The 16,327-nt window shown below is 39.9% G+C and overlaps 1 protein-coding gene across 1 annotated transcript in view; it reads left to right on the forward strand.

Annotated features, from left to right (window-relative positions):
• Positions 1 to 14,298, forward strand: part of cldn15b (claudin 15b) — a 116,606-nt gene extending 102,308 nt beyond the window's left edge. Inside the window, exons 3-5 of the mRNA XM_067437940.1 lie at positions 13,214 to 13,295; positions 13,393 to 13,503; positions 13,819 to 14,298. Of these exons, the coding sequence (XP_067294041.1) occupies positions 13,214 to 13,295; positions 13,393 to 13,503; positions 13,819 to 13,939 (314 nt within the window). The 3' untranslated portion in view covers positions 13,940 to 14,298. The remainder of the gene's footprint in view (positions 1 to 13,213; positions 13,296 to 13,392; positions 13,504 to 13,818) is intronic.
• Positions 14,299 to 16,327: the final 2,029 nt, after the last annotated feature.

Consider the following 16,327-nt stretch of genomic DNA (forward strand, 5'->3'; position numbering starts at 1 on the left):
CCTTGATTGATGATTATTTTAGTGCAGAAGGCAATGATAACATCAGAATACAAAAATAAACTATATAATAAAATAATAAAAGAAATGTGCAAATGAAATAAAGTGGTTTAAATTTGTTTAAATGTTGGAAAATTCAAGGTCTTCCTGAAAGAAACGACATCCGGATGGGAGCATATGTTGTTCTAGAACTTGGATATACATTTCAGTATTGATGGGGCCTTTCCAGATGTGTAAGCTGCCCATCCCACACATACTCATGCAACCCCATACCATCAGAGAGCCTTGGACTTGAGAAAATGCCTGCGCTTCTGGATCATGTTTAGATATGGCTGTTTTTGACATATAGAGTTTTAGCTGGCGAATGGCACGGTGTTTGCATTTCTGAGGCCATGTTGTGATTTCCATTACAGTAGCATTCCTGTATGTGATGCAGTGCCGTCTAAGAGCCTGATGATCACAGGCATCCAGTCAGGTTTTCCGGCCTTTACCCTTATGCACAGAGATTGTTCCAGATTCTCTGACTCTCTAGGTGATATTATGCACTGTAGATAACGATAACTTCAAACTCTTTGCAATTTTTATCTGATAAACTCCTTTCTGATATTGCTCCACTATTTTTCACCACAGCATTTGGGGAATTGGTGATCCTCTGCCCTTCTTGACTTCTGAGAGACACTGCCACTCTGAGAGGCTCTTTATATACCCAATCATGTTGCCAATTGACCTAATAAGTTGCAAAATGGTCCTCCTACTGTTCTTTATATGTACATTTAACTTTTCCGGCCTCTTATTGCTACCTGTCCCAACTTTTAATGAGCCAATATTTGGCATGACATTTCAAAATGTCTCACTTTCAACATTTGGTATTTTATCTATATTCTATTATTAATAAAATATAAGTTTATGCAATTTGTAAATTATTGCATTCCTTTTTTATTCACAATTTGTACAGTCCCAACTTTTTTGGAATCGGGTTTGTAAAAATATATTGGTATGTATAGGCATATGCAGAAGATAACATTAACCAAGATTAGTTGTAAGAGAAGTTACAGATCAATGCAACTCAAAGGTAATTGAATTACAGTGAATATGAACTAAATTAAAATGTAATTTATTCAGAATTATTATTACATTTACATTACATGTAATCATTTAGCAGACGCTTTTATCCAAAGCGACTTACAAAAAAAGGGGAGAGCAATAGAAGCAACGAAACAGACAAGGCCAACAATCTGTAAGAGCTGTAAGAAATCTCAATCAATTTTTTTTTTTTTTTTTTAGACATCTACAACACAAACTCACGTACGCAAAATACAGAACACTGGATTTTTGATAGCTATGATAACAACCCATTAGGACTAAGGCTGTTGCCCCAACTGTTGTCGTTAATGCAGATTCAGTGGCCCAATGGGTTGGTTCTGTATGGCATTCTAGCTAAACACGCAGCAATAGCCATCTACAACAAAAACTCACGTACGCAAAATACAGAACACTGGATTTTGATAGTTATGATAACTATGTAGCATACCCGCCTGAAGGCACAAATCCAGATGAGAGACGTAGATATGATCCAGGAGTGTGAGCTTTTTGGTCGTTGCTGTGGTGATCACTAAGTGCTATTCTGTATTGGTCAAGTGCAATTGGAAAAGATGTGTCTTAAGATGTTTTTTAAAAATGGCTACAGACTCGGCAGCACGAATTGAGATCGGCAGGTCATTCCACCAGGTGGGAACGGTGCAGGAAAATGTCTGTGAGAGCGATTTCATGCCTCTTTGGGATGGAACCACGAGGCGCCGCTCAGTCGCAGAACGCAAGCTTCTGGAGGGTGTGTAAGTCTGAACAAGTGAGTTAAGGTATATTGGTGCAGAGCCAGTGGTTGTTTTGTAGGCGATAACTAGTGCCTTGAATTTGATGCGAGCAGCCATTGGCAACCAGTGCAGTTTGATGAAGAGAGACGTAACTGTAATGTATTGTTCATGCGATGCTATACTATGCACTACGGTAGTTCCCATGTGTTGAACGCTGGTTGGAGCAGCAAGACAGTGTAACTGAGAGAGCGAAACCCGAAGCACTCACCAGTAAAGACTCTGCAGTGAAATGGTTGTCCGTGTTTTTCCTCTGAACAGTAGAACATAACAATGGCGACGAGGTGGTTTCAGAAGCCCCAGTGCATAGAATGAGCACGGAAAATCCAACAAAAAAAGCGGCATAGAAGAGGAAAACAAAACTGTTTGCAGCCAAACGAAAGGACACGGCCACGGAGGCAGCGACAGTCAGTCACACGCTGAGCTCGTGGGAGTAGGGCGACATCTAAAGGACGAAATGATTACAACAGCAACAAAGGTAACAGTTGGTCTGTTGACATTCACTGCACAGATTTGACATATTGAAAAGTAAAGAGAAGAGAAGAGAAAGACTAATAATTTACAAAGAAAAGGAACGTAATAAGGATAAAACCAAGGAAAATGGCCACAATAGGACGAGTGCCTGAGTTTGACAGTACTAAAGAGGATTTTGATACCTTTTTGGAGAGATTTGAGCAATGGATTGCTGCAAATGAAATTGACAGTAGAAAAAAAGCAAATGTTTTCCTGAGTGTTTTGGGACCAGTCGAATATGGCCTCTTGAAAAGTCTTGTTGAACCTGCAAAAGTGATTGATTTATCATACCAGGAAATTTCTCAGACGCTTTCTGACCATTTTAAGCCCAAGCCAATTCTGATTGCAGAACGTTTCAGATTTTACCAACGCAACCAAAGTCCTGGGGAAACAATATCCGATTACATTCTTGCTTTAAAACGTCTGGCGAGTTCATGTGAGTTTGGGACATTTCTGGATGATGCTCTTAGAGACAAATTCGTGTGTGGGCTTGCAGGAGAAGTTTATCACAGAAGGTTACTGTCAGAGAAGGACCTTACATTTAAAAAAGCCTGCGATGTTGCTGTTGCATTAGAACTAGCTCAAAAAGATACCAAGCAGCTGAGTGCCCAGGTAGCCATAAAGGACTCAAGTGTGCATAAGGTGCAAAATGTCTATGGGGGCAAGGAGAAATACAGAGGACAGGAAAATACTCAGTACAGGAGTAAAAAAGGGGTCCAGCAACCTTTTAACAAGCATAAAAGCAACTGTTTCCATTGTGGAAGAGGCAACCACCATCCCACAGAATGTCGTTATCGAAATGAAAAATGCCACAACTGTGGAAAAATCGGACACTTACAACGTGTATGTAAAAATGACAGAACACAGCGGCTAGACAAAGCTCAATATGTGTCAGTGGACTCATCTGGAAATCAGTGTGCAGTGGATGATGAACTGTTTGAGCTCTTCACTGTATATTCTGCACAAGACAAGGCGGATGGCATTTATATTGATTTACAGCTAAATGGCACAACAGTTAGCATGCAACTAGACACAGGAGCCTCTTTGTCTTTGATCCCAGAAAATATCTATAAAGACAAATTGAAGGATTGTATGTTGCGCCCAACCTCCATTCATCTGGCATCATACACTGGAGACAAAATTCCTGTGTTGGGTGAGATCAAGGTTCCAGTCACATATGAGGGACAACAGTGTTCACTTCCATTGATTGTGGTCAAAGGAGACAAGCCACCATTGCTGGGACGTAACTGGCTCCAGAAAATATCCTTAAACTGGAAGGAGATCTTCAGCTTGCGACATGAGACACGGGTGAGTGTTCTTTCCCTCTCGGATGTACTTGAAAAACACAAAGAGCTATTTCAGGATGGATATGGCAAAATTAGTGACTTTAAAGCAAAGGTGAGAGTGCAAGAAGGATCTCAACCTATCTTTCACAAACCAAGGCCTGTTCCGTATTCTCTTAAAGAAGCAGTAGAAAAGGAACTTGATCGCCTGGAGAGAAACGGAATTATCTCTCAAGTTGGAAGAAGCGATTGGGCAGCTCCCATTGTGGTTGTGCCAAAGAAAGACAAGACCGTTAGGCTGTGTGGCGATTATAAAGTCACAGTAAACAAATGCATTCTTGCAGAGGAATATCCGCTACCTAACGTGGAGGATCTTTTTGCCACCTTGGCTGGGGGAAAAGTCTTCAGTAAGATTGATCTGTCTTTCGCATATCAGCAGCTGCAGCTGGACGCTGAATCCGAGCAGTACCTTACCATAAACACACACAAAGGCCTGTTCAAGTACCATCGTCTGGCCTATGGAATTTCCACAGCACCTGCAATTTTTCAACACACGATGGATCAAATTCTACAGGGACTTCAACATGTAGTGTGTTTTATGGATGATATTCTGGTCTCTGCACCATCTTCTGAGGAACATCTGTTAGTACTGGACAAAGTACTGTCACAACTGCTACAATATGGAATAAGAGTAAAAAAATCGAAATGTGAATTCCTCTGTAACTCTGTGGAATACTTGGGATTCAAGATTGATGAAAATGGAGTGCATCCAACGGAGAGTAAGGTGGATGCGATTGTAAAGGCCCCTGCTCCAACAAATATCTCAGAATTACGATCTTTTCTGGGACTTTTGAACTACTATGGGAAGTTTGTGGCTAACCTTTCCACGTTGTTGCACCCACTACACAGACTGTTGCAGGCCAATGTAAATTGGCAATGGTCTTCACAGTGTGCTCATGCTTTCAATGCCTGTAAACAGCAATTGTTGTCAAGTAAGTGGTTAGCTCACTATGATCCAAAAAAGCCACTGAGACTTGCCTGTGATGCCTCTCCCTATGGCGTCGGTGCTGTTATCTCACATGTGCTACCTTCAGGGGAAGAACACCCCATCGCGTTTGCATCAAGGACTCTGACATCAAGTGAAAAAAACTATGCGCAGATCGAGAAAGAGGCCCTGAGCATAGTCTTTGGAGTGAAAAAGTTTCACAAATATCTGTATGGCCGCAAGTTCCACCTGCTAACTGATCATAAACCTCTTCTTGCAATCCTAGGTCCCAAATCTGCCATTCCAACACTTGCTGCTCTCCGTATGCAACGGTGGGCTTTGACCTTGTTGGCCTATGATTATGAAATAGAGTACAGGCGATCTGCGGATCACGCAAACGCGGATGCATTGTCCAGATTACCGTGTGAGACACCCTCTACAGGGGGGGAAGAGGAGACTGTGTTTCAAGTCTCACACCTAGATGAATTGCCAATCTGTGCAAAGGACATCGCCACAGAAACTAGGAGAAATCCCTTGCTGTCAAAAGTGTTGGACCTAACTTTGTCTGGATGGCCCAATCATGTCACAGACGAGCACTTGAAACCGTTCCTTGTGAGGAAAGACCAGCTCTCAACAGACCAGGGATGTATCCTGTGGGGCTCGAGAGTAATCGTTCCTCCGAAATATAGGGAAAGACTGTTGTCTGAGCTGCATGAGGGACACCCAGGCATAATAAGAATGAAGGCATTGGCAAGAGGATACCTCTGGTGGCCATGTCTTGACCAAGACATCCAAAACTTTGTAAGTAAGTGCGCTCCATGTGAGTTGGGGCGAAACCAACCACCCTGTGCTCCTCTTCACCCATGGTCTTGGGCGACAACCCCCTGGGAGCGCATTCACATAGACTATGCCGAAATAGACAAGCAACACTTCTTAGTGATTGTTGATGTTCATTCGAAATGGGTGGAAATCTTTCCCACTCAGCTGACCAATGCAGAGAAGACTATAAACCTTTTGCGTCATCTCTGGGCTTCCTATGGATTTCCCAAAGAGCTGGTGTCAGACAATGGCCCACCATTCACCTCCAGGGAGTTTGAGGAGTTCCTAAGGAATAATGGTGTGCATCACGTTCTGTCTCCTCCATATCACCCAGCCACAAACGGTCAAGCCGAGCGAGTGGTACAAACTTTTAAAAAAGCATGGCAAAGGTTACGAGCACAATCTGTAGCCCCTCATCTACGCCTGGCTCGTTTTCTGTTAACCTACCGCAACACTCCCCATACAGTAACAGAAAGAACACCTGCTGAACTGTTCCTTAAAAGACAGCCTCGTATTCGTCTCACACTGCTAAAGCCTGATACATCTGCTGTTGTTCTCAAACACCAAGCGCAGCAAAAAAGTGCGCACGATTCACCTTCCAGAAAGCTCAGATCATTTGAGGTTGGTCAGAGGGTCATTGTGCGCAACTGTCGACAATCAAATTGTGCTTGGCTTCCAGGGGTAATCTTGTTCCAACATGGACCTCTCACTTACCAAGTGCAAGTCGGAGATCGTAGTGTGAAGGGGTTAAAATCTATGGGGGAGGAAATGTAATGTATTGTTCATGCGATGCTATACTATGCACTACGGTAGTTCCCATGTGTTGAACGCTGGTTGGAGCAGCAAGACAGTGTAACTGAGAGAGCGAAACCCGAAGCACTCACCAGTAAAGACTCTGCAGTGAAATGGTTGTCCGTGTTTTTCCTCTGAACAGTAGAACATAACAGTAACATGCGCTCTCTTCGGCTCATTAAAGACCACTTTCGCCGCTGCATTCTGGATCAGCTGCAAGGGTTTGATAGTGCATGCTGGAAGCCCAGCCAGAAGAGCATTACAATAGTCCAGTCTGGAGAGAACAAAAGCTTGAACCAGGAGTTGTGCAGCCTGTTCTGATAGGAAGGGTCTAATCTTTCTAATGTTGTATAAAGCAAATCTGCGGGACCGGGCTGTTGCAGTAATGTGGTCAGTAAAGTTTAACTGGTCATCAATCACAACTCCAAGGTTCCTGGCTGTCCTTGATGGAGTTACAGTATTGTTCAAAATAATAGCAGTACAATGTGACTAACCAGAATAATCAAGGTTTTTATTATATTTTTTATTGCTACGTGGCAAACAAGTTACCAGTAGGTTCAGTAGATTGTCAGAAAACAAACAAGACCCAGCATTCATGATATGCACGCTCTTAAGGCTGTGCAATTGGGCAATTAGTTGAAAGGGGTGTGTTCAAAAAACTAGCAGTGTCTACCTTTGACTGTACAAACTCAAAACTATTTTGTACAAACATTTTTATTTTTTTTCTGGGATTTAGCAATCCTGTGAATCACTAAAGTAATATTTAGTTGTATGACCACAGTTTTTTAAAACTGCTTGACATCTGTGTGGCATGGAGTCAACCAACTTGTGGCACCTCTCAGCTGTTATTCCACTCCATGATTCTTTAACAACATTCCACAATTCATTCACATTTCTTGGTTTTGCTTCAGAAACAGCATTTTTGATATCACCCCACAAGTTCTCAATTGGATTAAGGTCTGGAGATTGGGCTGGCCACTCCATAACAATTATTTTGTTGGTTTGCAACCAAGACTTTGCCCGTTTACTAGTGTGTTTTGGGTCATTGTCTTGTTGAAACAACCATTTCAAGGGCATGTCCTCTTCAGCATAGGGCAACATGACCTCTTCAAGTATTTTAACATATGCAAACTGATCCATGATCCCTGGTATGCGATAAATAGGCCCAACACCATAGTAGGAGAAACATGCCCATATCATGATGCTTTCACCTCCATGCTTCACTGTCTTCACTGTGTACTGTGGCTTGAATTCAGAGTTTGGGGGTCGTCTCACAAACTGCCTGTGGCCCTTGGACCCAAAAAGAACAATTTTACTCTCATCAGTCCACAAAATGTTCCTCCATTTCTCTTTAGGCCAGTTGATGTGTTCTTTGGCAAATTGTAACCTCTTCTGCACATGCCTTTTTTTAACAGAGGGACTTTGCGGGGGATTCTTGAAAATAGATTAGCTTCACACAGACGTCGTCTAACTGTCACAGTACTTACAGGTAACTCCAGACTGTCTTTGATCATCCTGGAGGTGATCATTGGCTGAGCCTTTGCCATTCTGGTTATTCTTCTATCCATTTTAATGGTTGTCTTCCGTTTTCTTCCACGCACCTCTTTATAGGTTTTCCCCTCTCTAATCAACGTTTTAATCAAAGTACGCTGTTCTTCTGAACAATGTCTTGAACGACCCATTTTCCTCAGCTTTCAAATGCATGTTCAACAAGTGTTGGCTTCATCCTTAAATAGGGGCCACCTGATTCACACCTGTTTCTTCACAAAATTGATGACCTCAGTGATTGAATGCCACACTGCTATTTTTTTGAACACACCCCTTTCAACTAATTCAACTAATTGCCCAATTGCACAGCCTTAAGAGCGTGCATATCATGAATGCTGGGTCTCATTTGTTTTCTGAGAATCTACTGAACCTACTGGTAACTTGTTTGCCACGTAGCAATAAAAAAATATATACGAAAAACCTTGATTATTCTGGTTAGTCACATTGTACTGCTATTATTTTGAACAATACTGTATGGTTGATGAACCAAGCTGAATGGAGAAATTTTGATGAAGAGCTGGGTTGGTTGAGAAAACAAGTAATTCTGTCTTTGCAAGATTGAGTTTAATATGATGCTCTTTCATCCAGTCAGAAATGTCTGTCAGACAGGCAGCGATACAAACACTGACTGTAGGATCATCTGGTTGAAATGAGAAGTAGAGTTGAGTTTCATCAGCATAGCAGTGATAGGAGAAGCCATGTTTCTGAATGACAGAACCTAATGATGACATGTCTAGGAGGTTGTCCCGTTCAAGAAACATAGAGAGTTGATTGAACACAACTCGCTCAAGGGTCTTTGCAATGAAAGGCAGAAGGGATACCAGTCGGTAGTTTTCTGAAAGTGCTGGATTCAGAGAGGGTTTCTTAAGCAGTGGGGTTACCCGAGCCTGCTTAAATGCTGTGGGAAAGGTTCCCGTGTGAAGAGAAGTGTTGACAATGTGAGTGAGTGCAGGAGTGATTGAAGAAGAAATAGCCTGAAGGAGGTGAGTGGGTATAGGATCAAGTGGACAGGTAGTAGGGTGATTGGAAAGGATAAGTTTAGAAATATCTGCCTCGGAGAGCGGAGAGAAGGATGGAAGCATGTTCGTGTTAGTTGTTGAGATGTGCGTGTCAGTTTGTGATGAGGAGAACTGTTTGCTGATGAGAGATGTTTTGTTTGTGAAAAATGATGCAAAGTCATCAGCTGTAAGAGTTGATGAAGGAGGGGGAGGAGGAGGACAAAGGAGAGAGGAGAATGTTTTAAAGAGTTTGCGAGAGTCAGAGCAATTGTTGATTTTGTTGTGGTAGTATGTTGATTTAGCAGTGGAGACATTTGTAGAGAAAGAAGAGAGAAGAGACTGATACAAGGTAAGGTTAGTATAGTTTTTAGATTTCTGCCATTTCCTCTCTGCCGCCCTGAGTCCAGAGCGATGTTCACAGAGAACATCAGACAACCGGGGGCAGATGGGGTGGGACGGGCTGTTCTGGATGAAAGGGGGCAAAAACTGTCTAAGGAGGATGTTAGAGTGGAGCAAAGAGTGTCAGTAGCACTGTTAGCATCCAGTGCTGAGAACTGAGCAGGTGGAGGGAGTGAAGATGAAACCATAGTGGATAGGCGAGAGGGAGAGAGTGAGCGTAGATTACGCCGAAAGGTAATCTGTGTAGGAGTACGTGTTGTATCAGGAGTCAGTATGAGGTTAAGAGTGATGAGAAAGTGGTCTGAGGTGTGTAATGGAGTAACTAAAGTGTTGTCCGTGGAGCAGTTGCGTGTGTAGACAAGGTCTAATTGGTTACCTGATCTGTGAGTAGCCATAGTAGATACTAACGGTCAAATGAAGTCAGTAGAGTGCTGAAGTCTGCGGCTAGGTGTTTATCAAGATGGATGTTGAAGTCACCAAGAATCAGTGGAGTGCCATCCTCAGGGAAGCTAGAAAGAACACATCCAACTCCTCCACAAAGTTACAGAGGTGACCTGGAGGATGATAGACCACTACCACATGGATTTTAACAGGGTGAGTAATAGTGATTGAGTGCGATTCAAATGAACTGGCCGGTAGAGATGGTAATGGATAGGGATGGGTACCGAAAACCGGTATTAAACGGGCCCCGGGGGTGAATTTTGAAAGACCGTTGTATCGATAAGCTCGGACGTTATCGGTTCTGCTGTCGGTACTTTTGAAAATACACGTGACGAGAGAGAGAGAGAGAGAGAGAGAGAGAGAGAGAGAGAGAGAGAGAGAGAGCAAACGACAGCCGAGGACAGAACAAATCAGTCAAACATAGCTGGTTACCCTTTAGATCTGTGATAGTCTGATTTTATTTTAGATTTTGTCTTCCAAAGATTAAACTAATAATATTTATGTCTAGCGCAACTTAATTCTTTGCAGCAGTAGCCTACGCCGTCATTTCTCCATAAAACTCAAACGCAATGACAGAATCAGCACGATCTGCTGGTAAATTGTAGGATGCGTTTAATAATAAAAAGAGCGATTAAAAGCACAAAAATGTCCGCAAGAGATAGTTCCCAAGTCGGCGCGCGCTCTGAAACAGCCGCAACGAGACGAGCAAATTACACTTTCGGTTTCACACTCGCGTCTAAACGATCAAATGTACACAAACATCTATGTCAAAATGACCGGCTTGGAGAGTCTCTTAAACACAGTTTGTGTCTAAAATGGACGTAGTTATTATGGATATAGTCGAGAGAAAATGTAGTGCATCTGCCTATTATCAGTCGCCTATATATCTGCACGTCTGTCTTAAAGAGGCAGCAGTGTAAATAAACATGCTGACGAATTACTGCGAATTAAACAACCAAATGCAAAGAGAAAATCACTCACAGCTTTTGAATCAATATCCAGCTTTAATAAGCATTATTTTGGCTATTTATGATAAACTATGCAGTGTTATTTTACTAGAATTCTTCCTGAAATGAAAGCACTAGGCCTATATAATGTGTATCTTTGTTAATTGTGTGTGTGTGTGTGTGTGTGTGTGTGTGTGTGTGTGTGTATATAGATATATATATATATATATATATATATATATATATATATAGCCTACATATATATATGTAGATATATATATATAGATATATAATTATGTAGATATATATATATATATATATATATATATATATATATATATATATATATATATATATATATATATATATATCAAAAAGTACCGATAAGAATACCGTTAAAGTACCGGACCGATAAGCAGTATCGGTAAGAGTAGTAATACCGTTAAAATCTTAACGATACCCATCCCTAGAAATGGATCAAATTTCCAATCATTTGAGATAAGCAAACCAGTACCCCCACCCCTCCCAATAGGCCGAGGAGTGTGTGAAAAAGTTATATCGGTTGAGAGGGCTGCAGGAGTGGCAGTGTCTCTCTGGTTTGATCCAGGTCTCAGTTAGGGCCATGAGGCTGAGCTGAGAATGAGTCCCAATAGATGAAATAAAGTCTGCTTTGTTTACAGACGACTGGCAATTCCAGAGACCAATTGGAATAAAGAGTAAAGTAGCAGAGGATGTTAGGATATAGCGCAAATTATTAGGATTGCGGCGTCTCGTGCGTACAGAGCGTGATTTATGAGTGCTAGTAGTTATAGTTGAGATTTGAAAGCACATGGTGAATACAGATCAGAGAAAAGGCCAGATAGGAATTATAAAAGAATCGAACACAAATAATGAAAAGGAAGATGATACTCAAGTGCCTTGTCGGGGTCCTTGCTCGGGCGGAGTTGCACAGGGAAGAGTTGAGGTCTTTACACTCGTTGGTCTTGCACAGGGAAGAGTTGAGGTCTTTACACTCGTTGGTCTTCACACAAGGAGGGCTTCACACTGCAGCTTCCGCTGCCGCGGACTATCACGCTATTTATACTCACCTGAGTATCGTTATTGAAAGCAGCTGGGAACGCCCCCAACAAACTCACTCCCAACGTGGCAATGACTAAACAAATGCTAACTCAACAAATGCTAACTCCCACACACACCGTGAGAATACACCAAAACTAATAATACACACCATTGCACTACACACACACTTATCCAACAACAAATTATTAAATACATTATCATCTATTCGTCCACCCATAGTTATAGGTAATCATATTTTAAGCACTGCACAAGACATTTAGAGGACAGAGCCTTCTGTGCTGCTGCTCCACGCTGTGGAATGCCCTCCCTGAACATCTGAGAGCTCCACAAATGATTAATGCTTTTAAAACAGGACTAAAAACACACCTGCTTAGAAAGTCTTTCAATGTTGAAATTGAAAGAAATTTTAACTTAAATCTTAATTGCTCTAACTGCTTTATTTTAGTTTCCTCCCTTTTTTAGCACTTTGAGAGTTTCTTCAAAATGTAAAGTGCTTTATAAATAAAATGTATTATTATTATTATTACTTGTTTATGCAAAATCAAACAAGAATTTATTGAACTACTCATAATACACACGGTATTGTCAAGTATGTCAAGTATATTACTGATCTGCCCGCATTGACAATATATGATAATTGAAATCTCCAGAGCAACTGTACAGCCGAATCAATTCGGTTGCATTATTTTCCTGTTAACACTGTGAAACAGTCAGCATTGTAAAAATGATTGACATCTATATAAATTAATGTGACTTGACATAAACTGATCAAACAAAACACACACACACAAACATGCACATGTCGCACGCACGCACGCACACACACACAACAACTCTCATTCATTCATTTATTCATTGAGTGGAAGATTAGTGGAGAATGAATGGAGACCCAAATGTCTAGCGTTAGACATTATTTCTTAGAGCACAACCTGAGTGAATCAACATGCGACCTTAGTTTGTTTGCATAATAAGATCTGCGCCAGTTCAGCAAAAATTAGGAGATTGTGGTACTTGAGTTGCTGGAGGGAATCTCAGCAGCACTGATTGGCTGGCGGTCGGTGGGTTCTTAGAGAAAATCAAGCATGAATCTAAGCAAAAGCCAAGCACAACTGCTTGTCATTGTGTTTTAACCATGAAACTGGTTGCAATAAAGGTTTAACACAGAGAAAGTATCCACAGGTTATATAAAACTATCTGACACATAAAATATTATATCTAAGGCAAATATTGGTGATTCATTATTGAGGGATGCGTTTTTATGACATGCTAATGGTTTTGGTAGTGGAATTTCTCTGAACTGTGTGTTGTGTTCATTTGATGGGCTTGTTTATGGATAATCCTCCATAGTAAATACTGCACAAGTATAGTTCATGGTACCCAATGTATAATGTTAATGAATTAAACCTTGTAAAGTGTCACTAAGAACTATAAAGATTATGTTTTCATAATATAAATGTCTTCAAAATAGACAATGATAGACTTGGGAAGGAGAAGCATAGATTATTAAACCTTGATAGAAACAAAACAAATTTTCATGTTTCAGGTCTGTGCACGATGATTGCAGTGTCTTGGTATGCTTTCAATATCACTCAGGAATTCTTTGACCCACTTTATCCAGGAATAAAGTAAGTGGAAAGAAGGGAGAGTGACCTGTCATGCCGCAATAAATATAGTCTTGGAACACCTCTGCTGTGTAAAGTTAGATGTGTCTTGTGTGTTTAGGTATGAAATCGGAGAAGGGCTGTACATCGGTTGGAGTTCAGCCATCTTGGCTTTATGTGGCGGCAGTTGTTTGCTGTTTTCCTGTGGACTGTGCAGCACAGAGGAAAAAAAGTGAGTTTAGTATGCAACACATGCCCTGATAAAATGGCACTTCATTCACTAAGAATTTCAGCTATCAGTAACCTGTCATAGACATTTTCAGGACTGTGTTTAAATGAAAGGAGACATTAGTTCAGGGCTGTCCCATGGGAAGTGGAAGGTTAGAGGAAGCGGCCCCCTTTGTTGGTCCGTTTGCATCCACAGCGAGGCCCCTAAAGCATGGGGCCCAGTATGGTTGCTCCAGTTGTACCACCATAAGGACGGCCCTGCAGCAGTTGTTTTTGCAAATGTTTGTGCTAACTTTCTATTTCCATTTTGTTTGTTCAGGTCACATCTTCAGAACTTTAGATCATACTCCAACCAGCCTCAATCCAGACATATGGTTCAAACTGCCTCTACAACATCTGATGTCCCTTCCAACCAATATAGACTCAATGCATATGTTTAATGCTGAGAACACACTACACAATTTTCAAAGTTGTTGGATCACTGTTCTTCTCACACTACATGACTGTCTGGAGTATAATTTAGATGCTGTTATGTGCACATGATAGATTGGCAACAGGGGTCACCATTTCACAAATACTCAATACAAAGATTGCCGACATTTCTGCCTGGTCTCTCAAACATACGCAAGGAGTTAGGTAATAACGTAAGACCATGTGCAAGACTGTATTTCTTACTTTTAAAAGTTTAAGTCTAAGTTAAAGTTTGTACTTTAAGTTAAAGTTTGCACTCTAAGTTAAAGTAGTTCAGTTACTTTTAAGTCTGTGCGCTGATAAGCAGCAAAAAAAGAAAAAAGAAGAATATGAGAGAGAGAATGGTTGCTTACAGAAGCCATTCTGTTGCAGCCCTATGACTACCCCCCCCTGAAGTTTCCCTCTTCGCTCTACACTGTTAAAAATAAATGTATTTTTACAGAAAAAAACCTGTAGATTTTAACAGTATTATGACATTTTGATCAGAACTGTGAAATTCCATAAAAATGCTAACTTTGACATCTAATGTACATTTTTCCAGTGTTTTAACTAATTAAATTTGTTACTGCAAAATAATGACATTTTCTTTTAAATAACAGTAATTGTTGTCTAGTGTTATTCTGAAATGTCCTTAAAAAAACATTCCTGTATATTTTTTGGTAAGAGTTGAAAAATGTGTAGTTTTACAGAGAAAACCAGTAGAATTTCAGTCATATCACATTTTCATCAGAACAGTGAAATACCACTAAAAATGCATACATTAACACCAAATATAGCCTACATTTTTTCCAGGTGCATTAGGCAGTTACTATGCACTAAGTGCAAAAAGCAACAGTTGTGATTTACACACACACACACACACACACACACACACACACACACACACACACACACACACACACACACATATATATATATATATATATATATATATATATATATATATATATATATATATATATATATATATATATATATAAAGATAAGAGTGTTTATTAAAAATAAAGTATTAATTGAAAATAAAGTATTTATTTAAAATTATATATAATTTTATGGTAAATGGACTGCATTTATATAGCGCTTTTATCCAAAGCGCTTTACATTTTTGCCTCACATTCACCTATACACCGACGGCGACGTTGAACCACCAACCTTCTGGTTTGTAGACAACCTGAACCACTGAGCCACTGCCACCCCTTTATTTACTCTATTATTTACATCATGTAAATGTCGCGATAGTTTGCAATAAGTTTAAATAATACTTAGATGCTATATTCTAAATTTTGGCAGATTCTGTTCGCATCTGGGTAATTGTGTACATTAACAGCATACAGTATAAAGTGTTTTATTAAACACTCATTAGACACTTTATTTCTACTTTATTTTTGTTGAAAATAAATGCCTTTTCGATGTGATTTGTGATACCATCGAAAATGTATATAATACAGATTCGAACCAAGGACTTTGAAAAAAGCATCAAATAAACCAGGCTTCCACACTAGTGCCTGTGCCACTGAAGACATTAGACATCTTTTCTAAACTTCATTGGTGATCCGACACAATGTAGCTACTATGTTGTTTCCTTGATTTATAGTCAGTGTTTAGCCTAATATTTTTATGCATGTCATACATAGGCCTACCGTTCGTTTATAAAAGAGGCGATCTGGCGCTGGACTATGTTGTTTATAAAATCTTTTTTTTTTTTTTTTGTCTTTTGCCGCTGTAGTTAGTGGCGAAAGGCATCAGTTTTCTCTTGTGGCTGTTAGAGCATTTTATCACTACAGGGGCACAGTTGTAGCTTAGTGGTTAGAGAGTCGGGCTTGTAACCCAAGAGTTGCCGCCGGTTCGAGTCTCACGGCTGGTGTGTTGCGGTTAAAGAGGTCATATTTCGAGTATGCGATTCAATTATTGGTATCCTCATCCAAACACACACTCCTGTCCAACCCACTTGTTACACCACTTCTGGAAAACCATTTATTGTTAAGGTAAGCTTTGTCATGATTTCCATATCAAAATCTGAAATAACCAGCTGTAGATGCTATTTACACTAAGAAAAAATCATATATATATATATATATATATATATATATATATATATATATATATATATATATATATATATATATATATATATATATATATATATATATATATATATTTTTTTTTTTTTTTTTTTTTTTTTTTCTAAGTGTCAATATCAGCATTTTTACATAATGCTATTTACATTAGGTGTAAATCATTTTCATTAAAAAAATTATCAAATTTTCAATAAGTGTAAATACTAGATGCTATCTATATTGGCAAATAGTTGCACCTTATCATTTTTGTAGATTAACAGGATCCAATAATTATTAGAG

This window comes from Pseudorasbora parva, chromosome 3, assembly GCF_024679245.1.
Source record: "Pseudorasbora parva isolate DD20220531a chromosome 3, ASM2467924v1, whole genome shotgun sequence".
Taxonomy (NCBI): Eukaryota; Metazoa; Chordata; class Actinopteri; order Cypriniformes; family Gobionidae; genus Pseudorasbora; species Pseudorasbora parva.